The 26,081-nt window shown below is 39.3% G+C and overlaps 1 protein-coding gene across 1 annotated transcript in view; it reads right to left on the reverse strand.

Moving 5' to 3' along the window:
* The window catches only part of DYM (dymeclin), a 206,929-nt gene that overhangs the window by 165,475 nt on the left and 15,373 nt on the right, over positions 1–26,081 (reverse strand). Inside the window, exon 3 of the mRNA XM_062512592.1 lies at positions 20,303–20,355. Within this exon, the coding sequence (XP_062368576.1) occupies positions 20,303–20,355 (53 nt within the window). The remainder of the gene's footprint in view (positions 1–20,302; positions 20,356–26,081) is intronic.

A 26,081-nucleotide genomic window follows, 5' to 3' on the forward strand; every position in this document is an offset into this window, starting at 1 on the left:
TAGGCAGCACCCCAGAGCAGGACATACCATCGACCATGCATCAGGTATCTGTGAATGATGCTCTCTCGCAGAATCTCTTTGTGGAATAATTGGCAGGAGAGGAACACAATCAGAGTTGTCACGGCTTCCAAAGAAATGCTGTATGTAATATCTCTGCAGAATAAAGGGAAAAGCACAGAGATTAATCTACTGGGTTGTTTACAAGCTGATTTCCAAGAATACTGGGTGGCTTCACCTGATGTTATACACTGTGTAGCACAGAGAGTTTCAACTGAGAACATGTAAACAACAAATTCAAGAACCCAGAATCATTTCATACCAAAACCAGGTTGTTTTTCTTAGAAATAAACACTTTTTTCATATGCCAAAGGACAAAACAGTGTAAAAAGAGGTACTGCTCATAGCACTCAAGTTGCAATTGATAGACTGTACTTCTTCCTAAAAATAAGTATCTCTCAGAAGTGTGTCCTTTGTACTGCTAAACACAACTGTCACAAAACCATCATGCTAAGTGAGGGAATTAATGTCCAGCCAGCCCAACAGAGCTCCATCTGCCAAGAAAACTGGATCCCTGTGAGAGGAATGTAATATACAAGTGCCAGCTCAAGTGTACAAAACACTCAAGGTATCAGGATACCACATACATTGTTCAGTTTTTAATGATATTTTTGAGGTAACAGGGAACTGGAAAGTTTCAAGGTATTACAAATAATCACAAAGAATGAGCTGCAATGCTTAAATACAGACACCAGACAGTTCAGCAAAGTTCATTTAGCTCAGGCTGATTAGGAAAGCCTGTGCAGCAGAAGAGATGACAGGCACACTATTAAAAATATCTTGTGCTTTCTGTTCCCACCTCTGCCTATAATGACTCTGCTACAAATCTTGTTTTTAAAAGGGAGAAAAATACGGCATTTGCCTCCTTAATCAGTAACAAATTACAGACTGCAAGAAAGCATTTAAAACACAATGAACTAACTTGGACACGACCCAGTACCATCCTTACTTTCATCCAAAGACCATTCTTAAGTCCTCCAAAAAGAGGTACTTCATTTGGTGCAACAGCACCATCCTGCAGTTCATCAGAAATATTGTTATCAAGCACTATTGTTGATACCACAAGTCCTTTAATGCTTTTCCTACTGTCACTATTTTATTTCCACACTATGCCTCACAATTCAGTATTGCTAAGTGACAATGGTTTCCATGCAACACCTACCAAGGTTTTCTGACCTGGGACCTACTGGAAAAACAGAATCTGTTTATTATTGTCAAATGTAAATATTTAATACTACCTCTATTTAAGATTTTTAAAAAATCAAAAGAACAACGAACAAATCAGCACTGAAGTTGTTTAATCAATGGTGCTAAATTTTTCTTGGTTACAATGTCACCTTACAAAAATTTTATTCTCAACAGTTAGAACAGGTACAAGCATAAAACTAAGTGCTCTTTCAAACAATGTTGACTTGAAAACTACAGTGCAATCTCCCAAAGCAAAACAAATTAACCCCAGAAAATAGTAGACTTTCATTAGTCTCAGGATCAAAGCTGTTATGGCCCTCATTGAAATACACAGGATTTTACTCAGAAGACATGAGCTTAATATTCTTAACAGAAAATATTCTAAATACCTTAATATTCTCAAGCATGCTGCCAGATACGCTGTAAACAACATGTATTACTGTCAGGTGTGAAAAGAAGAATTTCATGCATCACACTGCACAGACATCTTAAGTTAAGCTCTTCTGCAGCAGCTCCAGGCCAGAGTTTCTGCAGAGTGCAGTTATTTACTCAAAGCCAACAGCAAACTGGAATCACAATTTCCTGGATCACAACCACAGAACTGCACCACCTCTCATACAAAAATGTTTTTAAAAGTGAAGGTTGTGCAAACTCACTGCTTTTTTTTTTCTCTCGCCTCATTTGAGTATTTGAACCTCAAACATTTGAAGTTACAGTTTGGGAAAGGACACACGGCCTAAGTGAAATTTTCCTGAAAATCATGATGTCCTTTTGAATCACTTTTACTCTCTGCAAGTTACCTGACTTTTTGCCCACTCCTGAGGAAGTTCGCCAGTGTAAATGCTGATAATTAGATCAGGCCAGAGGTTACACTCTGATCTGGTGCCACTGCAAATTCATCTCAGCCAGAAGCAAGACTGCACTAGGAACAGTGCCTGCTCCCTCTCCAAACCAGGGGTGCTGTGCAATCTGCCACCCACACGCACCCCACGCAAAGCAAAGAGGACTTGTATATAAACATATCAATTATCAAAGGTTCGGCCACCAGCAAAGAAAATAAAAATTAAGAAATGTTTTTCTATCAAAATAAAAGCAACTGTTTGGAAAAATACTTTTTTGATATCATAAGAAAAACATTTACAAACTTATCGTTATCGCAAAGCCTGAGAATACAAAAACAATGTCTCCTACCCCAGAGTGACGAATGAAAAGGGTAGTAATTTCATGACATACTACAACATGCACTGGGTCACTACACAGGAAGAAAACAAATTTTGGGGTCTAGTATTCTTTATCTCCATTTCAATCATTCATTCATTTATTTTTATTATAACCTACACAAGGAAACATTATAAAATAATTTTTTGTTTTGATAAGAATCAGCATAAAAATAAACTAAGATTACTGTATTAAGTACATTTTGTGAGGAAAAAAAAATTGTTTTCAATATCCTTATATAACTCTGACAGAAAAAAACAAACAAAAAGGTAAATTCAAGAAATCCCATTTAGTGAGTTATTCTCATTTTGTCCAAGTTCAACACCCAGACAGGGCAGATTTAACTGTAGAAACAGTCCACTCAAACCTGTAGAATCTGTTCAAATTAAATCTGTTCTGACATAAACACAAGCAGGGTCCTGATATCTGGGGTAACCCCTCAGATCCAGTCGCCCTTAATTTACTAGAACAAGGATAAAGCTTCAGTGCAAAATTATTTTCTCCACCAAGGGTCAAATGTATGGTTTTCTGAAACTCAGTATTTCTAAAGGATCACAAGAACTACCAGAAACCTCTTTCAATTTCAAAGAACATATTGTTTATTTATATTGAGAGACTATGTAATAGGGAGTCTTGGTTTTGATTTTTTTTTTTATTTTATTCAATGCCATTGGTCATATAGAATGACTTTACATGGAATTTAAGCTGATTTCCAGCTTCCCCTGAAAACTGCTTGCTTGCAGATAAAGAGGAAACTAGAAATAATGAACTCACGTATCAATTACATGTCAAAATTATTTAGCTACTTATTTCAGAAAGTCAGAATAACTGCATGTTGTTTTGAGCTTCTGTAGCATTTTTTTCTTCCTTCTCAAATGTCTTAAAAAACAAATAAAAAATCTACAGACAGAGCTCATGTTCTGAGTAAATGGACTTTATAAAGCAATATACCAAAACATGCAGAGGTCTTTTCCTTCTCTTCTTTTGCATTTTCTCTTTTGGGGACTCATTAGTTAGTCTTAATTTTTTCATCTTACTGTCTCTCTCTCTCTCCTTTATGACAGGTCTGTCTGCCAAAACACTCATCTTTCCTTACCCTAGGCAGCTGTCCTATCACACCTCATATGCAGTGACATCCTTGGACTGGATGAAGGAGGTCCAGGTTCTCCCATGTGACACCCAAGCTAAAACTGATTCCTGGCAACAAACCTTATACATAAACATGTACTCTCTGAAGAAAAGACACATCCTACCATATCTATCTAAGATTATATTAAATTATGGCTTCTTCATAGCATGAGGAGCCCCAAAATGCAAGATTCCCCAATACTAGCATAACAAATGTGTGTGTATTTAATATGTGTTTGGTGTCTACATTTCAATGAAAACCCGATACATCAATGGATTCCTCCAAAAGCAAATGATGCCGGGTCATTTCAATAAAAACTTTTAAATTAAACAATGAAGGAGTCATATGATTTATAGTAATCATTAGATAACAACTTATTAAATCAAACCACAAAAATTAGAATCACAGAATGGTTTGGGTTGGGAGGCACCTTGAAGCTCATCCAGTCCCACCCCGTGCCGTGCAGGGACACCTTCCACTATCCCAGGTTGCTCCAAGTCCTGTCCAACCTGGCCTTGGACACTTCCAGTGATGGAGAGTCCACAAGCTCCAGGAAATAAATTCTACTGAGTCAGACCATGTTCCATCTTAATCTGCTTTGTCAGGTAGGCAACAGAGATCCTGGGCTCCTCTGGGACCTCTGCATTTAGATATCCAGTAGCACTGCTTCAGAAGAAATTGGTACAGTACCTAATTCTTCCAGGAAATGGACTGGAGAGAATATCACTTCTCTTCAGATCTTCCACCAAGAACATTCATTTTAGTTGATTTATTTTATTTACTAACTTTGGGGGCAAACTTGCAAATTAGAGTAATCGAATCCTAGACTGGCTTGTGACAAGAAGCTCATCCAGTTCCACCCCCTGACACTGACAGAAATACCTTCCATTATCCCAGGTTGCTCCAAGCCCTGTCCAACCTTAGCCCAAATACTGTTTCCAAATGATGCAATCACCCCACACAGAATAAGAACTATGGTCCTGTTAAAACCACAGCTCCCCAGTATCCTGGCATCTGCTTTATCCATTCAAAACCATGTGGATGACCTCCTATCATCATCACCTACCAAGAACTTCAACAATCTACCTATGTGTCACCATCCTGCTGCTGCTGGCTTCTCTCCAAGGCCAAGCACTACTCACAAGTGCTTTCTGTGCTCTCAATCATTCAGCTTTGTTCCCTGCCTGTGAGAGAGAGGTCTGTGACAGAGGTACCAAGGTGAAGCACAGAGGCACCATAGAGAAAAAACTCAGCTACAAACTCCAATTAACACTCTGAAGGCACATGCTGTTGTAAACACTTTAATTACTCAGTGAAACGCAGCTATTTCTGTATCAGCACACAGAGGACTGAGAGCTCATAAATGATTTCACACCTATAGAGCAAACAGCCTGAACACTCAAAAACCAAACTTCAAATTTCAACTCCCACCCCCAGACCAAGCGTCCTCCCTGTTCAAATATTTTCCTGAACTTTCGCCCAGCCAGAGCTGTCTACTCCGAGTATTAAAAGGTTAAAAGGTAACCCACTTTCTAATTTAGGAGAGTTGCCAAAAGGGCTGATTCATACAAAAAGTCTCAAATCATACAGGAACCAGGTTTCATTTCCCTGCTTCCTGAGGGCCCACCAGAAAGGTGAAAGAGGAGTCACCACAGAGAATAGGATCAGTTTTGAGAACTGAAAAGTGAGTACAATATCTGGCTATCAGTCTCGGGATGCAAGTACAACTGAAGGAGAACATAATCTTTCCTCTTGGAAACACTCCTAATTTTACACTCACTGATGGCACATATGCACTGCGGCAGCTGATAATTCTCTACACTCATTACAGGCAACTCCAAACATTTGGGAGATGTCCCAAGGGGGCACTCAGCAAACCCTGACTGGAAGTAGAAAGCATCTCTGACATTTTGTACTGCATCTCCCCTACACTGGGTATTCTCAGCTGGGAGAATAGAGTTAGAAAACAAAAAAACCCAGAATTATTTGGGTTGGAAGGACCTTAAAAATAATCTCATTCCACCCTCTGCCATGAGCAGTAACACCTTCTACTAAACCTCCAAGCCCCAATGTCCAGCCTGTCCTTGGACACTGCCAGGGATCCAGGGACAGCCACAGCTGCTCTGGGCACCCTGTGCCAGGGCCTGCCCACCCTCCCAGCCAGCAATTCCCAATTCCCAATATCCCATCCATCCCTGCCCTCTGCCAGTGGAAGCCATTGCCCGTGTCCTGTCCCTGCATGCCTTGTCCCCAGTCCCTGTCCAGCTCTCCTGGAGCCCCTTCAGGCCCTGCCAGGGGCTCTGAGCTCTCCCTGGAGCCTTCTCTTGTGCAGCTGAGCACCCCCAGCTCTGCCAGGCTGGCTCCAGAGCAGAGGGGCTCCAGCCCTGGGATCATCAGCAACATGGAAATGCTCTAAAGGTAGCATCTAAAAGATTGACATGACAGCTGGACTCGTGAGCCTTTTTTCACGGACCTGTTCCTAAACTATCTGAGACTATGTGACTCTGTATATTTTCACCCCATTGATATTTATTTCTTCCCTCCACAGATTAAAAATACTATAAGAAATTATGGACTTTAAAATGTTTAAATCATGTTACTTTTGAAACACAAGACAGCAGCCCAAATTTCCATAAAAATGGACAGGTGCAGCTTACAACCCCCAGGGAAGAGAAGATGACTCGTGATCTACATTAGACCATCAAAGAGTTCTACACAGAGCCAGACCACAGGAATCATCCTGCATTTCAGTAAAATCCTGCATTTTAATGAAGCAGCCTAAGTGAAAGGCAGACCTGTTCCACAGTCTCTCTCTGTCTTTACTGTTGAGAGCCAAATACCTGCAACCAGAGGTTTCACAACACCCATCACCATTTGTGAAAACAGGGCTGAAAACCATATCAGAAAGGAGATTATTAGGAATATGATATCCAGCATAATGTACAAAAAACTGTACAAACCTCTGACACTGTGCTTTGAGGTGAGGAGGTTTGTTACAAATTAAAGCACACCTAGTGAATAGACAGGCCATAGAGAAATACTGATCTAAGTCTAAAATAAAAACTGAACTAGAACAGAGTAAGAATATGCGATATAGATAAAGGTTCTCCTATTCAGGATCTTCAGACACTTAAAACACTGCACATCTACCCTTACAAATAAGAATATGAGTGATTAAGAAAATCTTCCAAATACATAAATGTTTTATTTGCTGCACCACCCCAAGGTGCAGCAGCAAATAAAAATCCCTCTCTATGAATCAGCTCCCTCCTGGAGCACAATAGTCTTAAATTTTGAGATTCTTCAAAGTGAAGCAACACAAATCTCTCTCAGTTTGGATGTTTTCAATACCTTCAACATCAGATTCAACAGATTGAAGTTTGCCTTTGATGATTAGACAAAGTTGCCAAAAATGCAAAAGTCATATAGTTTTCCAAATAATGAAGCTACTACAGTCTTGATAAAAATTCCACAAATAGACTCTTTCAAAAAGCACTATTCTAACCTGTTTTTTTGAAAGTAACAAAAATAATTAAAATATGGCACTCCTGAGATAGAACAGAAAACATTTCTTAATCTCTTTGCAGCTCACAACTGGCAAGAAAGAAAACCTAAACATTTCTTATCATCTGTACATGGCACATTTCCTACACTGCAGTTATTTTGTAGAGCTTTATAATCAATTATACTGCCTTTCTTCCTCCTACATTTGACTTTCAAGCTCATAAAATGCAGCAAGCATTGCTAAATGAGTCAAAACATTGTCAACATTTACATTTCTAAACAACTAAGACTGCACCCTAGAACAACCATAACTAAAGAAAATAAGGGAATGTAATAGAAATATCAACTAACTTGTACTGGCACCACAGGGTGCTACTTAGGAGTGATGTAACCAGATCACAGTATTTCATATTTCCTCCATATGCATTTATAGTTTTTAATGAAGTGAAAATGCACTGATAACAACCAGATGTTCAGTTATGGATACCGGCTCTTAACAAGCTGCTGAAAGAACCCTTTATAATTTAAAGCTTTGGGAGCTCCATCCTGCAACAAAATGTTAGCAATAGTTTCTACATAGAAGTCATACAATTAAATACTAACATTGTATATTTTTGCCGACTATGCAGTTAGAATGATTAGTGTCCACTCTTGAGTGCTAACATTAGCAAAACCAAAGAAAAAGCAGAGTATCCATAGCACACCCAAGGGAACCATAAATCAAACATCAACATACGGTAACACAAGTGTTACAAGGGACTGCACAAGCCTAATTGTTGAAAACTCTATTTTCTACAAAACTAAGCCGGAGACCTTTATCCCTGGCATTCTGTACAATGCAGCACAGCCTGTTTTTCAGAAAGGTAATTCAAGATATTTTTAATAATTCTCAGACACAGCACCACAATGCTGCAGAGTCCCAGGGTCCCTACTGCAACCTATTTCTGCCTTAAAGCACATTTGCTTTTTCCAATACAAACTAACTTTGAGAAAGATTTAAAATTCCCTGTAAAAAAAACTGAGACACTTCCAGAAAGGCTCTGCCTCCCAGAAAGGCTCTGCAGCCTTTCCCAACAACAAAAACAAAGTTATGTTTCACAATAAGGGACAGAGATTTGACATTTATCTTCTTACACATCCCACACCTTCCTTATTAATTTTGAGAAAGACAGTTCACCTGCAATTTCCAAGTGTGCTGTAGGTTACTTTGTAGGCAGAAGTGAGCTTATTCTGCCAAGGCTGGTAACTACAGCAAACTCAGAGGTGAGTGACATCTGTCCATACTCAGGAAAAGACTGGAGACTTCACAAATTCAGTGGCCCCGCTAAGCCCAAACGCCTTACGTTTAGCATCCCAGAAAGGTTTGGGATGGAAACGGACCTTAAAGCCCATCCAGTCCCACCTCCTGCCATGTGCAGGGACACCCCCCACTATTCCAGGCTGCTCCAAGCCCCATCCAGCCTGTCCTTGGACACTGCCAGGGATCCAGGGACAGCCACAGCTGCTCTGGGCACCCTGTGCCAGGGCCTGCCCACCCTCCCAGCCAGCAATTCCCAATTCCCAATATCCCATCCATCCCTGCCCTCTGCCAGTGGAAGCCATTGCCTGTGTCCTGTCCCTGCATGCCTTGTCCCCAGTCCCTGTCCAGCTCTCCTGGAGCCCCTTCAGGCCCTGCCAGGGGCTCTGAGCTCTCCCTGGAGCCTTCTCTTGTGCAGCTGAGCACCCCCAGCTCTGCCAGGCTGGCTCCAGAGCAGAGGGGCTCTAGCCCTGGAGCATCTCCGTGCCCTCCTCTGGACTGGCTCCAGCAGCTCCACGTCCTTGTGCTGTTGGAGCCCAGGGCTGGAGGCAGCTCTGCAGGTGGGGTCTCACCTGAGCACAGGGGCAGAGGGGCAGAATCCTCCCTGCCCTGATGCCCACCTGGGGGATCAGCCCAGGGCAGGGGGATTTCTGGGTCCTAGTGCACATGGCTGGGGCATGTCCAGCCTCTCACAACCTCTGGCTTATAACCACGATATACCAAAATCCTTCTCCCCAGGGCTGCTCTCCAACCAGCCTGGAACAATTGTGTACCTGCCTGCAAAACACCACACAGGGATATCCCAAGCACCTGACAGGACAATCAGAACAAGTTCACAAGGAAGAAGTGCAAGATAGCTGCACAGGTGCCTCTGTTCCTGCATTCTGAACACAGAGATGGTCTTCCATGCTTTAAAAATAATGCTATAGTTTCAGTGAAGGAGAAAAATACAAACTTTAACTGGGTGCAGACATGCAACATATTCAGACAGCAGCTGACAGCTGTATCTACTCCTTCACTACACTGCATCTACAGAAGCCAAGGGACACACTAATCGTCACAATCCTTTGTTAAGGCTATTGAATGCTAATAAAATCTTTGCTATTCTGAAAGGCACTTCGAAGACCAGCTCAGCATGGAGACTCTAATGGTCTGTCACAACAAAAATTAATCTTTAATAGTATCTTTGCAGACAGATACTCTGTTACAGTGCCACTGCATGCTGCCAAAGCTGTCTGTTCTCTCACAGGTGATCCTAAGTCCTGACACAGAGATCATTAAAAGTTTGAATATTTCATGTATTCCACTTAATATATTCCTTCCCCAAATTCACATATATCAGGCTTGCAGTTCACTTGATTCATTCCAGTTAAAGACAGAAATGGACTAGCCCCTTGAAACAAAATAGGGGAAAGAATCTATAACGATACCTGACCAGGGAGAGTGAGGTAAGCAAGAAGTAAACTCACTATGAAAACAATCCTGAGCACTCTCTTGAACAAAATGAATAACAAAGTAATAATACCTTATAAGCACCTTTTTGAAGAACACAGTTGGACTGTGTATTAGAAAATGCGAGTTTTTCAGTATGTCCTTTCCCCTACCTATTTCCCTCCTGAAAATATGGGAACAAAGTTCTTAGTTACGGCCTTATCACATTGTTAAACATATTCCAGTGATAAACAAGACAGCAATATGCATTTCTTATTATGTGAGTGTTAGTATTTAGTAGCAATCAGCAACAGGCTGTTTCAGGAGAAATTTAGCTAAAAAAATCTTACTTGACAAAAAAATCAACCACAAAACAAAAATCTTCCATGTCTCTCTCTGATGAAATTTAGATTTCTGATAGAGCTGAATAATAAATTATGGACAGGCTTCATGGTTTTATTTTTAAATAAGGCATTTTAGTATCAGATTTTATAGTAATCTAAGTGCTTTCGGCAGCTGCTTCCACACACAGCAACCACATTCACACAGAAACAGAGATGCTGACAGGTTCAGTGGTTGAAGTGGGTGAGGAACAATCATGCCAGCACGTTTTCTTCTGCAGGAAAGGCAAAATAAAGGATACTGAACTACACATACACACACTGGTACTTCCAAGAAAGAAAAATAAAACCCTGCAGGATTTATGAACTTGCCCGTATATTACCCCTCTCAGCCCTTTGTACTTCCTCTAATCTGTTCCAAACAAAGCGTGTATCTGTTCCAGGAAGTCCTGACAAGCTCTGTGGAATGACACTCTGGATCACACCACTAATTCATTACACTCTACCTACACAAATCCCTCGTGTTAACGTTGACAGAGCTGCATTTAATGACAGCAACTTTTCAAAAAGCATTGCATCTTTGTCTGTTTTCCAACCAAAAGAATAATCCCAGCTACAAGATAGCAGAGCTCTATATTACACTGCAACAGACTAGCTGAAACTCCTTCAAAGCTGCCATGATTCAGTTGGGGCACTACATTTCAGACACAGACTACAATGCAATTTAACACTAAAGACACTGATCACTCTACCTTTAGTAACGTTTATCATGGGGAAAAAAGTCAAAACTCATCAGAAAACTTTCACAAAGGTGAAAGCAGACTTATTTTTTCCCCCCCAAAGAACAAAGCATGCACTCCTACATAAAACACTGAAGTATGTTTTATGACACATTTCCCAACAAGATGTGGAATCAGCATTTCTCAAATACAGCAGATGCATAGAAAAAATAAAAAAGCCATGTAAACAAATCTGGAGATCTACAGAAACATGCCACTTATTCATTTCTCTCATCTCTTCTTCAGACATCAATTCACTGGAATTTCAGAAATCAGTATTAAAATAGCACAGTATGATTTATTTTTGCAATTCAAACCCCCACAGAACTGCAGAAGAACTTTAGTTTTCACCTTACTGCATACCCCAGAGCTGAAGTGACACCTCCACTGTACCTTCCCCTGTACCATGAGCACAACCATTTCCACCAGTTACTGTCTGTGTGCTGACAGGGGTACCTGAAACAAATGGAATAACTTCTGTTGATGGTTTGCACTCGGTGTGAGACGTTCATCATGTACTTCTTCCAACAGAATATTCAGGGCTGGCACTGGCAGCAGCTTATCATTATCTGCACTGCTCCATTGCATGGAATATTCAAATACAACTATTTAAACATTATAAAGCCATTACTACAAGTTCCATATTCTCTCAAATGCTCAGTTTATAAAAGAAGACTAAAAAGATATAAAGAAAATAAAAAAGCCTACTTACAAGAGGGGAATTTCAACAATGAGCTGGATGAGGCAACACAGCAGCTCTTCTATGAGGTCTTCACACTCTGCTCCTAAAACGGAAACATAGCAAAGGATTTCTTGGTTTTCAAATACCAAAACAAAGAGCAAAGATTCAAACACACAAATGCAGATTATCAATATCTCAAATAAGGAACAAACACTGGAAGTTCTAGCTATTAAAGGAGATAGGATTTTTTTCCTGAAATAGAAAGCACTTGAGATTATTAACAGAGAAAATGGTGATTCCTTCTCTTTTTTACATAAAAACTAACTAAAAACAACTGCATAAATTAAATGAGATGCTGGTATTGTGGGAATGTGCTAATACACATTTAGCACATCAAGCCTTCCTTTACTACTTAGAGAAGATCACATTAAGTGTTATTATTAACAGCTGAACTAATCAGTGGTCCACAGTTAAATGTTCTCTCAAAATTCCCTGCACTTCACATATTTTCCCACTCTGTTTTTTAAACCCAAGAGAACAATAATCAGAGACAGTTTCATTTGTCTAACATACACTGAATAACATTATAAAAGAATGCCAAAAGAATGTAGCAACTGAGAATGTCACTGCTGCTCTAGAGTAATATAGATAAAATTTTTTCATTAATACATATTTATTTATTGAGGAAGTTTTATACATTTCAATGAGAAGTTGGTGCATGTTACGGGAACAGAAATCTTTCTCCAGTCATATACAATGGGATAAAATGCATGAAGTGATTCAGAATTTTTTAAAAACTTGCAACTATTCTAAGCAATAAAACTGGTCATATTTTACATCATTAATTTTTAAAAGCAACTGTAACAAAAGACTTTCAAGACTCACTGAGGAAAAAGCTTATTAAACCACTTGAAGTTATCACTCAATACTAAAAAACCCAGAAGATAAATCTCTTGGCTCATCAGGATTTATTCTGCTTTCAAAAATAAAATTATGATGAGAAACCTAAAACATCATAAGGAAATGAAGGGTTTTATATGCTGAATGGCTTAAGAGTGGCACAGCTGATCCCCTGCATTACAGCATCACAGCACAGGAATTACCCAAATGCCTGTTTATTTTGTATTTTCAAATAAATAAGTCCTGCCATAAACACAGCTTTATAGCCAGGTTACAGTGGTGTTACTCTGCTTAACCCAATTTTGTTCTTGAATCCAGAACTCAATTTTAAGAAGCACACCAGGGGGAATATTCCCTATAAAGCAAAATTATTTCTTTCCACAATCAGTTTATTAAAAACACATTAAAAATTGTCACCTCGTGAACTGCACATTCTAAAGGAAATCAGTTTTTTATCACGGAAACGTGGTTTCCTTTATATAGAATCCCCCATGAGTAACACAATGCAGCTCCTGTTAGTAAAACCAAGAACTGCTCAAAGTATTTAACCTTGGACAGAAACCACAGCCAATAATGGAGCACAGATAATATATTCTAAAGTAATTCAAATGCGACATTTTCCTAAGGCTTTCTGAACCTAGAAAATGCTTATAAAGCAAGACTGATACTAATTCCCAACAGGTACCTAATTTTTCTCCTAACAGAAGAAAGTGAGAAGAAAAAGGTTAAAAAAGTGAGTACATTTTTAAAACACTGCTTTTTTTCTGCCACACTGTATGCAAAACTCATCTGAACAAAGATTAAGGTTATTTGAATATCAAAGGCTTTTTCCTCAAGACAATATTCAAAATAAAGTAAGAAAACACTGGGTTAGCACAGTCACATAGAATGAAATATGTTATTAAAAAAAATAAAAGAAAAAGCTTAATTGCTGTAATCAATGTCATTCAGCTACAACAATTAATGTATCCTTTTCCCAATTGGGGCACACACATTCTTGTTCAATTTTCATCTTGCCAAGACAATGAGGAGGATGCAAGCCAAATCTATAACGTGAGAGAGAGCTATAAACATGGAACACTCTGTGTTTTCACAAACAATGCCTCTTTCAATAGCAGGATAAAGACAATACACACAAGACTCATTCACATTAATAGATCACATACTTGGATCAAGGACCTGTAAAGCCTTGGGGAAAGTAAGTACAGGGTGAACCTATCCAGATAAAATTAGAGCAAGGAAAGAAATCACAGGTGTACCTTCCAAACTCCACTGCAAAAGTGACTGCAATTACACAGGTTTTAAAATGCATTTTTTTCATCAGCTATATTTAAGTCCTCAAACGTTGATTATTTCATTTTGCAAGTAATTTCATGGATTTTGACATTTTGGAGGGGTTTGTTTCTTTTGGCTCTGCTGTATATGCATATGGATATGCATTTATTTATTTATTTATTTATTTATTTATATGTCCTTCAAAAAAATTTTTTGTAATACATTATTTTTGTTTTTACTTCCTCAAAGTTACATACAGACACTGGATTAGCACATTCTACACAGATAAAATGACTTATGGAGAGGAAAGTAGAGATTCCAAGAGGCCCCAATTCTAAAACCAGTCCAGCTCCATCATCTCAAGAACCTAACTACTATATTGATAAGACCTGATCTGGTGGATGTGTTTAATACCAATACCAGAAAGATACTCAGATGTAACAAGGTACATCCTCATCTTAGATGCTACTTGTTTTTCTGTCCTGTTGTTCATACAGAACCTGGACGCAAGTAGCAAAATAAACAATTCCTTGCAAAGCAGACTTAGAGCTTCCATAGGTTTTGTGGCTTGATCTTCAGCTCTAATCACTCTCAAAACTTACAACTTCTACTTAAGAATGATAACAATGAGTACATAAATTGACTGCCTTCCCTCATTTCCTTTATGTGATAGCTGAACATATGTGAAATCATTTAGGGCTTGCAGTAAATGTGTTGTTATTTATTCCCTTCTCTATGTCCTCATATTTGCTTTAATAGGTCACAAACAGCCCTTAGTAGCCTTGTGTTTGAAAACTTCTCTACAGATAATGAATAAAGCTTCCTACTACAGCTCAAGGGAACAGGTTAAATGAATTGATGGTCTGATTTAAAATACAATACTTAGTATGTGCTCTCTTACATCTTTGAGTCACAATACAGCCAAAGACTGTGCAGAAAGACAGTGGAAAGATGAATGATTTGTGTTAGTGAAACTAACTTCAGCTTCAGCTGAGCAGATGCTGACTCCAGTTTGGGATTTACTGATACCGGGAAATTTTCAGCTGAGTCTTGAAGTGCATAGGTTTGGTCTCTCTGTGGATATTCCTGCAGCCAAAATTTTCCAATATTCTCCAAAATTATAAGCAAATTCCATTTGTGGATGAAGAGGCAAAGACGCATTTCTTGGGCTAAAAAAACACCTGAAACTCCTCATAAAGAATACATTTCCATCAATGGTAGGCCTTCACTTGAAGGGAATCAGTAACAGCATTATTAGCAGGGACTCAGTCCAGGGCAATTTATTCATTAGGCTAAAGCACATCCATGCACTCAAACCTCAAAAAAATTTCATTTTATGACACGAAGCACCATTGCACAGCTTTCTTCCGAGCCTCAAGCACAGTCTAGTAGCAAGAATGAACTGGACGTTCAGAAAAAGTGAAAGCAAAAATACTGCAAAATCTGAGAGGAGAATTCTTCCAGATAAAGCAACTATAAAAAATGCTACCTGAACAATCACGGCTATGTCATATACAGTTTGTATTTCTGAGCAGCCAGTGACAGGACTCCCACAGATTACAACTATACACTTCCCCCTGAGACACCAAATATCCTGAAGCAGGTGCTGATGCAGTGCCTGACTGCAGTGTGAGCATCCTGATGTACTGACACTGCAGTGTCAGAGCTCCCAGGCACTGTACTTAAACCGGAGAGACTGGCACCACAGGATATTGTCCAACCAGAAGGATGAAAATGTGACGTTCATAGGGAAACAAACACCACCACAGAGTGATTTCCAAAGAGGTAGTGAGATGATCCTGAAAAGAATAGTAACCTTTTCTCAGAAGGCTAAGAGTCTGAAGAAAGCATACGAAAATGGACCACAGGGTAGAGAGGTTGTTTGTGGTGTTGGGTGGTCGCACGGTTCTTTCCAGTAACTCCTGACCAGGCACTAAGGGAATATAGAAACTTCAAAATTCAGACATTGTAATAAAACTTTTTTTAATATGGATCTTTTATTTGCATCATACAGTTCATATAATAATGTCTTTCATAAGGTTTGTTTTATCATGGTCACAATTGAAGAACTATAAAAAATGCCAAGCTCTGGTAAATGAAAATAGTAAAGATGACTAAGAACTTAAATTTTAAAAAGCATGTTCCCCAAAGACAGTAAAATTTCTGTAAAAGTACTAATAAATCTATGCAAAATTAAAAGGAATATAGAAATAATAATATCATAATAGATCAATAATATTAAAATAATAAATATATAATAATAGGAATATTTTATTTTCCAAAACATATAAACCAAAAATTCAAGAAAGCTACACTTAATTATAAAAATACAAACAACAAACCATTTTCTTCTGCTTACTTTTAATAGGTCCTAGCACAACTACAGTTTATGACAATTCAATCATGATACTTCACCTTCCTACAGTTGAGCATAAGACCTATAGGAAGGTATATGCCTTATTACTATCTCCTGTAGATATTAAAAGTAAGATTTTTAGGAATCAAACCCAATGTAACCCCAGCATGTTGTGAACTTCAACACCCTGAGGAAGCTCACAAGAGACATCTCCAACTAGAAACCCAAAGAGGAGCTGAGAAGCAGCTCATTTCCTGCCTCACCAGCAGACCACACACAATTACCTTCCTAATCAACAACATCCCATGAACAATCTGCTCAGAGGTAATTGATAAGTACATTTGCCATCAATATGCACAGAATTATTGCTAATAAATGTCACTGTGAATTACAGCCAAGTGCTACTAGACATGGTATAAACATGGGTCTACCCTTGTGACCTTAAGAATCACTTTCCATACCACACTGCAAGGAACTCCCAGTGCAAGGAATAAAGATCAGAAAAGCTCCAGCTGACAAAAGTCTCAGGTTTTCCACGCATCCCACTGTGGCACACTGTATACTGAAGCAAGAGGTGAGCCATTTTTTTTAATCCAGGAATAAACCCACAGGCAGTCTGCAGGGATAGCTTATACACAAGCAGATATTCTTTTCCAATGTATCAGCAAGCTGACTTCCCTCCTGGAGATCACTCATCACAGTTTAAATACATTAAACCACTTCAACACGTAGGACTTAATCCTATGGCACCACAATTCTGATTTCCCCAGAGCACTGGCAGGAGCCAAGGAGTTAAACAGATTTCAATGAATAGTTTTCACAGTTTGACGAGCAAGCAGCAATTCAGTGTTCTCAACAAGTGTCCTTGTGCAAGGAAATCCAGTCAGACACTCTTGGTTGTTCTCACACCATCCAGTCACACTGCTCTAGCATTCTGAGACTTTTTAGGCTTCATGCACCAAACAACATGCAATTACACACTGAACAGCACTTTGATTTGGATTTGGCAGTGCTGGATTAGCCATCTGACTTGACGGTCTTAGAGGGCTTTTCCACCCTAAATGATTCCACAGTTTACAACACAGGCTCCCATAGCAGCATTATCAATCATGTACTTTGTGAGAGCACCTTAACACAGGGCCACACAAAGATTTGTGGCAGACAGTGTTCAGACTGTCTTTTTGTGTAATGCATCTGATTTTGAAAGCATTTGTATTATTTTTATTCAAAGACAACAGCTTCTTCCTTGAGCATCTCTCCTGCCATCATCCATCTCATGTAATACATACTCCATTTCCTGGATATGAGCCCATTTTTAGTAACTCTGCCTAAATTATGTAACTGTCCTTGTACTCTTGTATAAACTATTGCTACCAAATTAAATTTTAGCAGCTGCTTTCTCAAGGGGTCAATTCTAACCAAACGACTTCTATTTTCCTTCACTAGAGCCCTAAAAATAGCATTAATTCCTCTCTGTGGCTACTGTTGGTTTATGAAAAACATGTGAAAAGATGCATTAAATTGCAATATCAATGTTCCCATGGTCATATGTCACCATCACCTTCACCCTAATTCTGCTCTGTTGCTCTGAAGAGAATCGTTACCACCTTTCAAACTGTATGAAAATCACTAAAGCTCAGGTAGGTCTACAGCACCACATCTCAACAACTATTCAAAAAAAGCCAGATTAAGCTAAACTGAACTCTCCAGTTTCTTAATTTCTGGTCTTAAAACAAAGTTTGGGATTCCAAGTCTAAAAAAAACATAGAAGCATAGAATTATTTAGACCTAAAGCATCTGAGGGAAAAGACCCTTAAGTTCAAGAACAACCATTAACCTAACTCTCTAGTCCAGCACTAAACCATGTCCCTACGTGCCACATCTACAAACATGAAGAAAATTAAGTTTCTCATGGGATGGTTGTTTCGCTAGCACTTGTGTTTACCCACCATATGAGCTTGATCCTGCCTTCTCTTCGTAAGTAAAATGAAGTTGCAGCTCTTCTTCTGACATTCGACTGATGAATACTTTCAGCAAACAGCAAATTATGAACAGTGCATTGTGAGCCTGCCAGATAAAGAGGTGGCTAGAAAAGAAGCAGGAACAAACAAGAGTCAGTAATGCTTCACCAGCAGACATGCATCAAAAAACACAAGAAAATAAACGTCAGAGTAGACAAAGTTCTACAGTTGAAGCAAGGAAAAGTCAAAGTGCTTAAGCAGGGAGTCTGCAGTTGATGTTACAGAAAACACAATGGGAATGTATTCAAAAGTGGTTTTGTAAATACAACCTTATCCCTAACAACATTTCTACCATTAAAAACACCACAGTAGACAGAACTCTTTGATGAGGAACTCACTGAATGGTTCAGCAAACTTCTAGAGGTCTTTAGATGCCATGGACTCAAGGCACATAGACATTTAAAAATTTCCAACAGATTCAGACCTGAAAGCTTCCTGGCTCCTTGAACCTTAGCCTTTTTCCCAGGTAAATAGCCTTCAGGTGACAGTAGGTATTTATGGACTTCATGAGCACCATACAGCAGGATTTTCTTATGCAATGCACACAGATATTTCCAAGCTTTCTGAATGAAAGGGAAACAGAGCTTCATAAAAACTTTCTGAGTCCCAGTAAGCAATTCCTGGGGAGCCTATGCAATAGCACAAGTCAACTATTGCCCAGAGCTGTACCTTCAAGATATCTTAGGATTAAAACGGCAACAGCTATCTGGGCACAAGTTAAGTTCTTACTTTCGGTGCAAGCAAAAGACTTGATGTCAGTCCTGGAAACAAGGAGGAATTTCAGCCCCAGATATGACTACAGTGGTACATTTATATATGGGTGTGAAGAAACAACTACAAAAAGCCTCCTGCAAAAAAACCCCACAGTGCTGCACGAGTTACCTGTTGGGAGTTCCATCCAACTGCTGAAAGGGGGCTAACAAAACTAACAGCAGCCGCACAACATAATTTGAAAGCAGTATTTTTGATACATATTTACATATTTATATAGATATTTTAAATATTTCCAAGATAGAGTACTGGCTCCTACATTAAGTTCAGCTAAAAAGTTCAGATAATTTTTAAACATCTCTAATCAAGTAGTAGCCATAGCTTACACCATTTATATAAAAGAAGTGCTCATCCAACACACAAATATGCACTTCTCCCAAGTAACCTATTTACCTATTACACTTAACTCCCATATTTAGAAAAGTACTAGATATTTGTCCTTTTTCAAACAACAGTTTAAGAGGATTCTAAGGTTTGGTCTGTGAGTATGTTAATTAGCAGGGTAAAAAAAAAATTAAGAGCTAGCAACAAAAGGAACATTAAAAAAAATAAATGGCACACACAGCTCTTATCTGCAAACTTACTTCTGACATTCTGCTGAGATTTTCAACTCTTTGGTTCTAGAAAGAAAGACCTTAATCAATGATCCAAGGTTTCCTGTTCGAGGATTCTTCTCAACTAGATGAGGAAAAATAAGATACAATTACAAAGCATGCATAAGCTGACAATATCTAATAAAAATAACATATAGGAAAATAAACCAAATTTCAATGTGTTAAGTATTTCTAAATAAAGCACAGTATGTTTTGTTTTCCTGTACAGGTATTCTTCCTTCAAGATTCTCCAGTACATAGTTAACTAGTTCATAATTGTTCTCTAAATACTGTTAATCCTAGATTTAAAATATCCCAAACAGGGGATACTCATACTCATAGTGCTTCCTTTCCCAGGTTTGTCTGCAGCACAACAGCCTCCAGTCAGAAAACTTCACAGCTGTGTCTTCACAACTACCTTTTACCTTCTCATACCACCACTGAGCACATTGATATCATCCCTTCATTTCATCCTCTCATTCTTCCCCCTCACTGATCAGCTTAAGGGACCATGGAAAAAAGACATAGTAGAGATGGAATTATTTGTTTTATACCTTGCAGTCATATCAAGTTCTGTGAACCAATTAACCATGGAAGTAAAGGTTTGGGATACACAAAAACACACTCTACACTCTTTACACACTGCTTTAATCTCACTAGGGCAATATATACCAATAGAATGCTGAAAGTATAAAACAGGGATGCTGTTTCCCAATTTTTCTGGTAAAGTGCACAGAAAAAAGATGGCACAACGTCTCACCTAAAGACTTGCAGACTGAGATTGTGGCTTCTTCCAAGAGCTTTAAATCAGCACTAGGTAGGAGGAAAAGAAAACAAAAATGGTTAAACAAGCAGATGGGCTCCTGTACTTGAACTGAAAATTCATTACAAAACAGTAAAAAAATCTTTCTATGAAGCACTTAATTTAGCCATCCATTAGCCTGTGGGGGTCAGTTAGTCCAACCTCCCTGCTCAAGCAGGATCTCCTAGAGCCAGCAGCACCAGACTATGTCCAGGTGGCTTTTGAGTATCCCCACAAGCTCTATGAGCAGCTCACTCCAATGCTCCATCATCCCAACACCGGGCAGTGCAATTCTTTTGAAGTACCACAACTACAAAACAGGAAACTAACATTCAAAAGTGAATTGTTCATCCGAGTGAAATTATCTGTGTGTCTTCTCCCAGGGAGCAAGGGACAGGATGAGACAAAATGGCCTCAAGTTGTCCTATGGAAGTTTTAGGTCGGATATTGGGGAAAATTCCTCCATGGAAAGGGCTGTCAATCCCTGTCACAGCTACCCAGGGCAGTGGTGGAGTCCCCAACCCTGAAGGGATGTAAATGCCATGTGGATGTGGCACTTGGGGACAGGGGTCAGTGGTACAGAATGTTTGGACTCCATGATCTTCATGGGCTTTTACAACCCAGATGATTCTGTGATTCCATGTGCATTTTATTACTGCTAGTTCTGCAGCTTCAGTGCTGCCATGCTCAGCTAGGTGTCACTGAAAATACAAATAGAACAGCAGCCTACAGAAAGAATTTGAACTTTTTTTATGGGAAATCTCACATGAAACTACGTACTTTTAAAAACATGAATAAAAGAAACCTCAATCTAACATTTAACTTCAAGCTAATAAGTTCTTTCCTCTTAACTAACATTATTATACTAGTGCAACAATCACATCAGATACAGCAAATTGTTTGTAACTTCATTAATTGCCTCTTGATATGCCTCAGAAAAGCACCATCTGAAAACAACAATAAAGCACTAAAGCAAAACCTGACAGCAACCACTGAAACCACACTAGCTGCATCAAACACATACTTCTGACCTAACAGTGCAAGGCAACTGATCCTCAAAAACATTTTTAACAGATAGGAAAACAAAAGAAATCATCAGATACTGTGCTCATTGCCATACTGACCAATATGAATATTAATAACTAAAGGGCACCCTGTTCCACCACTCTCATAATTAAAATTTTTTCCTTCTATCTTGTCTGAATCCACCCTCTTCTAGTTTAAAACAATCACCTCTTGTCATATCATGAAGGCCCTATGGCTCAGTCTTTGGGAAGAGATGGTGGAGCATCTATACAGACTGAACATATAGCCTGACCTTCAGGGACTCCTGAAGTTCACCAAATTAAAGGACGGTCAAAAAAATTTAGTTCAGTGCTTGCAGTCATAACAGAAGTCCCCCTCTCTTTTTGAAGCCCAGTGAAGTCTTTTTAAATTTGCATGGTAATACAGTTCATAACACACTATTGCATCAACCTGAGATTATCAGCTGTGTTGTGTGGGAAACTGCTTAACCTGCTCCAGTACTGAAAACCCTGTGGAGCCATGCTCTTGACAGCTGTGGAGTTTGAGCTGTTCCCCAACTCATGAGGACTAGAAGACACCACAGAAACAGCAGTCAAAAGAATTATTTCAAAACCCTTCAATAGGAAACTATTCAGGATAGAGACATCAAACAAATTAAGTTTTAAGATGCCTGCAAATTTTCTTGTGTATCAGAATAATTTACTGTGCAGAGAGCTGACAGCTGAGACAGCTCTTCACCTACAGCTGAATATCCTAAGACAAGTTCAGATTATGCAGATTGGCTTGTCCTGATATCAATTACCAGCATTCATTCTTCTCTTAGAAAACTGCTTTGAAACACAAGACTCAGAAAGAACAAGCTTATACTTTGATATATACTTTAAAAACATTAGGCTTGGTCTCAAAGGTGGTCTCTTGTTCCAGCACTACAAACATGCAGAGTAATTAAAAACAAATGGTATTGAGCAAGAACATGCCACCAGCAACTACAGAGAACAGTTTTCTAGGTCTATGTGACCTTACACTTCTTTAAAAAAAAAAAACAAAAACTTCTAAATTTGCCCAGCTGGCTGCTTGTCATCAGGATTTATTCCTTCCCGAGACCTGGCAAGCAAGGAGGGTGAATATTACAATGGACAACAACTCAGCAGAGAGTTCTTAAGTACTGAAAAATCATAATCTAACACAACATGACCTTCCCCACCCCCCACTATCCATAGATCCTGGGGACACAGTCAGAGTAGTTATTGTAATTGCTCCTGGATTTAAACCATAAATGCAGACATTCAGCTTTGAATTATGGTTCATTTTCTCTCTAATTTCTAAGGTTAGGTTTCAAAGTGTAGCATTCTTACAGATTTTTTTTCTTCTCTTTGAGTTATTAAAACCCACAAAAAGTCCTCAAAAAATTCCACAGAGTTAATTTCTACAAGTTGCCAGGATCAAAACCAGTGGCAAAGCAAGCAAGGCTTTCAGATCTTCAGCAAAGCTTTTAACACTCAAGTAATTCTTTTTCATACTAAAATGAAGTTTAACACTTAAAAATTAACTACAGCTCACTGCCTCTTATTCAAAAAGAACACAAAAGTGAATTTTGCCACACTCAAGACCACATTCAGTTCACCCAGAAGAAACACCTAGTGAGGGGGAATTATAGTGGAAATACCACCCCAACAGACACACACCAGTGAAATACTCAAAACTGTTACATCCCCAAGGATGAATTCATGGAGACAATATGGTGGAGGGGTACAAAAAACAGCAGCTCATTCCTAAGTACCTTGGGCCAAACTTAGCAGTGACTTTCTTTCCTTTGATTGCGCAGGAAAGAGAAGTAGAAAAAGGTGTCTGGGTATTTTCCTGTGCAGTGAAGAGACAGAAGGTAAATTATAGAAGGTAAATTATATGGGTAAAAGACACCAGAGCCAAAATTGACAATGTGGCACAAAAGAAATGGTACAACCAACTGTGACAGTGACTTTTCTCTACAGCTCCTGCAGAAATGAGATCTGGTTAATGAATGAATGAAAGAATGGAAACTCAACACTGAAACATCTGTCCTTTCATTAAACTACATAGAACACTGCGAATAAGTACTTGAATTTTATTTCAACTCTAACAAGAGAAAGGACTGGTAAAGTGAAGCACCTTCACTGCACTGATCATAAATAAAAGTTGCAATTCCCTCTGAAAATCCTCACCTGAGGAATACTAACTGCCCTGTTGTCAAGTACCTGTCAAGTAGGTGTCTGGAGCACAAGTCTGATGGGAAGCTGTTGAGGGAGCTGGGAAAGGGGCTCAGCCTGGAGAAAAGGAGGCTCAGGGGGGACCTTGTGGCTCTGCACAACTCCCTGACAGGAGGGGACAGCTGGGGGGGATTTGGGATCTTATCCCAGGGACCAGGGACAGGAGGAGAGGGAACGGCCTCAGGCTGGGCCAGGGGAGGATCAGGATGGACACCAGGAGGAATTTCCCCACGGAAAGGGCTGCCCAGCCCACAGCTGCCCAGGGCAGCGATGGAGTTGCCATCGCTGGAGGGATTTAAAAGTTGTGCGGGTGTGGCACTTGGCAAGGTGAGGTAGAAGTCATAAAAGGATGGAGTGTAAAATATTCCTGGCTCTAGGAGAAACATTTTGTATTTTCACAACATGAAACCAATTATCTATTGCTAATAATAAACAGGTGGTGAGTATGAAAAGTCAACTCTGCCTGCTGCTCTATGGGTCTGCTGAGCATCAGTAGGAGAAACTCAGGCACTCCAGAAACATCCAGGAAGCTCTGCCCTGGACAAGATACCTCCATGGAAACTGGTTACATGTATATGGAACAAACTCTGAGGGTGGTGGGGCCCTCACACAGGTTTCCCACCAGAGCTGTGGCTGTCCCTGGATCCCTGGCAGTGCCCAAGGCCAGGCTGGACAGGGCTTGGAGCAGCCTGGGATAGTGGGAGGTGTTCCTGCCCATGGCAGGGGTGGAATGGGGTAATTTTTAAGATCCCTTCCAACTCAAACTGTTCTGGACTTCTGTGACACCAGCTTCAAGCCACAGACCTTTAAGAGCACGATCACAGTGACCTGGGTGAGTGTGCACATGTACTTCCAACTGGCACAACCAGCAATGAACCACCTCACTTTCAGAGAGTAGTACGTATTTACATATTCACCAGTTCTACAGTTTTCCAAGAAATGAACAAAAGGTATCACCTGATGTGGGGATTCAAACAGGTTGTGAACATACGGGGCAAACAGAATAGATTCAAAGCAGAATATTCTTAACTATACGGACTTTACTGGCTCAGTTGGAAACAATTTGTGAGGTGCATGGCTGCTTCCCACACACGTCAGGAAAAAATTCCAGGCTTCACAGGAGTTCCTCCCTCATCCTGTGACCTGATGGGCAGCATTTTCCAAGTACTTAATAAAAGAAAATTATTTTATTTGCTTTTCTTTTATGCGGAGGCTAAATCCACAGACTTTAGCAAATAATGAAATTTGCTTCCTTCATAGCACAGCCACATTTAAAGAAAATTGGATTGTCTTTGTTTATTCTAAAGGGATCCAAGCAAGAGAGGTTTAACAGTGGCAGTAATTGTTTTCTGTAAAATCTTAATACTATGTAATAAGAATATTTTGCATACCAATTGTTAAACCACTCTATACACAGGCAGCATATGTGTGACTGCAGCTATCACAGATCAGTGGTGAAAGTAAAGAATAATCAAGGATAATCATTATTTAATTGGGATTTAATCACTTTGTGTTTGTAATCACCCACTGCAGTCCAAAATGTTTCTTCATCAGGAAGTTAGTTCTCTCTAAGAAAACCTCTTTTCAGTAGAGATGGGAAAGAATGGCAAACTGAGCAGCCTATTAGTCAGTAAAACTTCATTTTCATTGACTGCAGATTTTTACTTCTGGCTTTTTACGGCCAAAAAGCAGGATTCTGCAGTCAGCTATTCCGGCATGTATTGTAAAAAAACATTACTTCCAAAAAGAAGAGGATGGGAAAAAAAAAGAAAAAGGGGGGGGAAAACAGTGGCATTGTAAATATAATTATTTTTAAATGGTGGAATTCAGTTATTTTACTTTAAATTTACTAACAATCAGTCTTCAGCAAAGCCATAATTATTAAGACAGTGAAGGTCGTTTCCCAACAGCAGCGGACTTCGAAGAAGGTGGTTTTATCTGCTTTTGTTTCGATGCACCACAGTATGTTTCAAACTTGCAGTGGCTTCTGTTAAAGTATCTCCACATAACAAGAGAAAGCATTCTGCCTAAAAGCTGCAATCACACTCACATCGCAACACCTGCCCTTAGTATGGTAAGAAAAAGACCCAAACCAAAGACAACAAGTACCCCTCTATAAAAGGAGGGGGAAAAAAACCAAAACAAGCAGCTTTCCAGACAGTTTTTCCTTCATAGTAAAGCCTTTTTTCTTTGCCATTGAACACAAAACAGAAGAACCAGCCCATTTACTAAATTCATATTGTGGGAATTCTAATTTTAATGAAGTAGTTGGAGGACAGACATCAAAGTATATAAGGCAGCATATGATTTATTGTACCATTTAAAAATGTAACATGTTAAGGGAACATAAAAGCTTCCCATCTTTATGTCTTTCCATTAAAGGCCCATGCACATTATTCTTGAACCAGCAACTCATTAATAACTCTGGGGAAGGAACAAAGCAGAACAGTAAATATTAAGCGCAT

This window comes from Cinclus cinclus, chromosome Z, assembly GCF_963662255.1.
Source record: "Cinclus cinclus chromosome Z, bCinCin1.1, whole genome shotgun sequence".
In the NCBI taxonomy this organism is placed as follows: domain Eukaryota; kingdom Metazoa; phylum Chordata; class Aves; order Passeriformes; family Cinclidae; genus Cinclus; species Cinclus cinclus.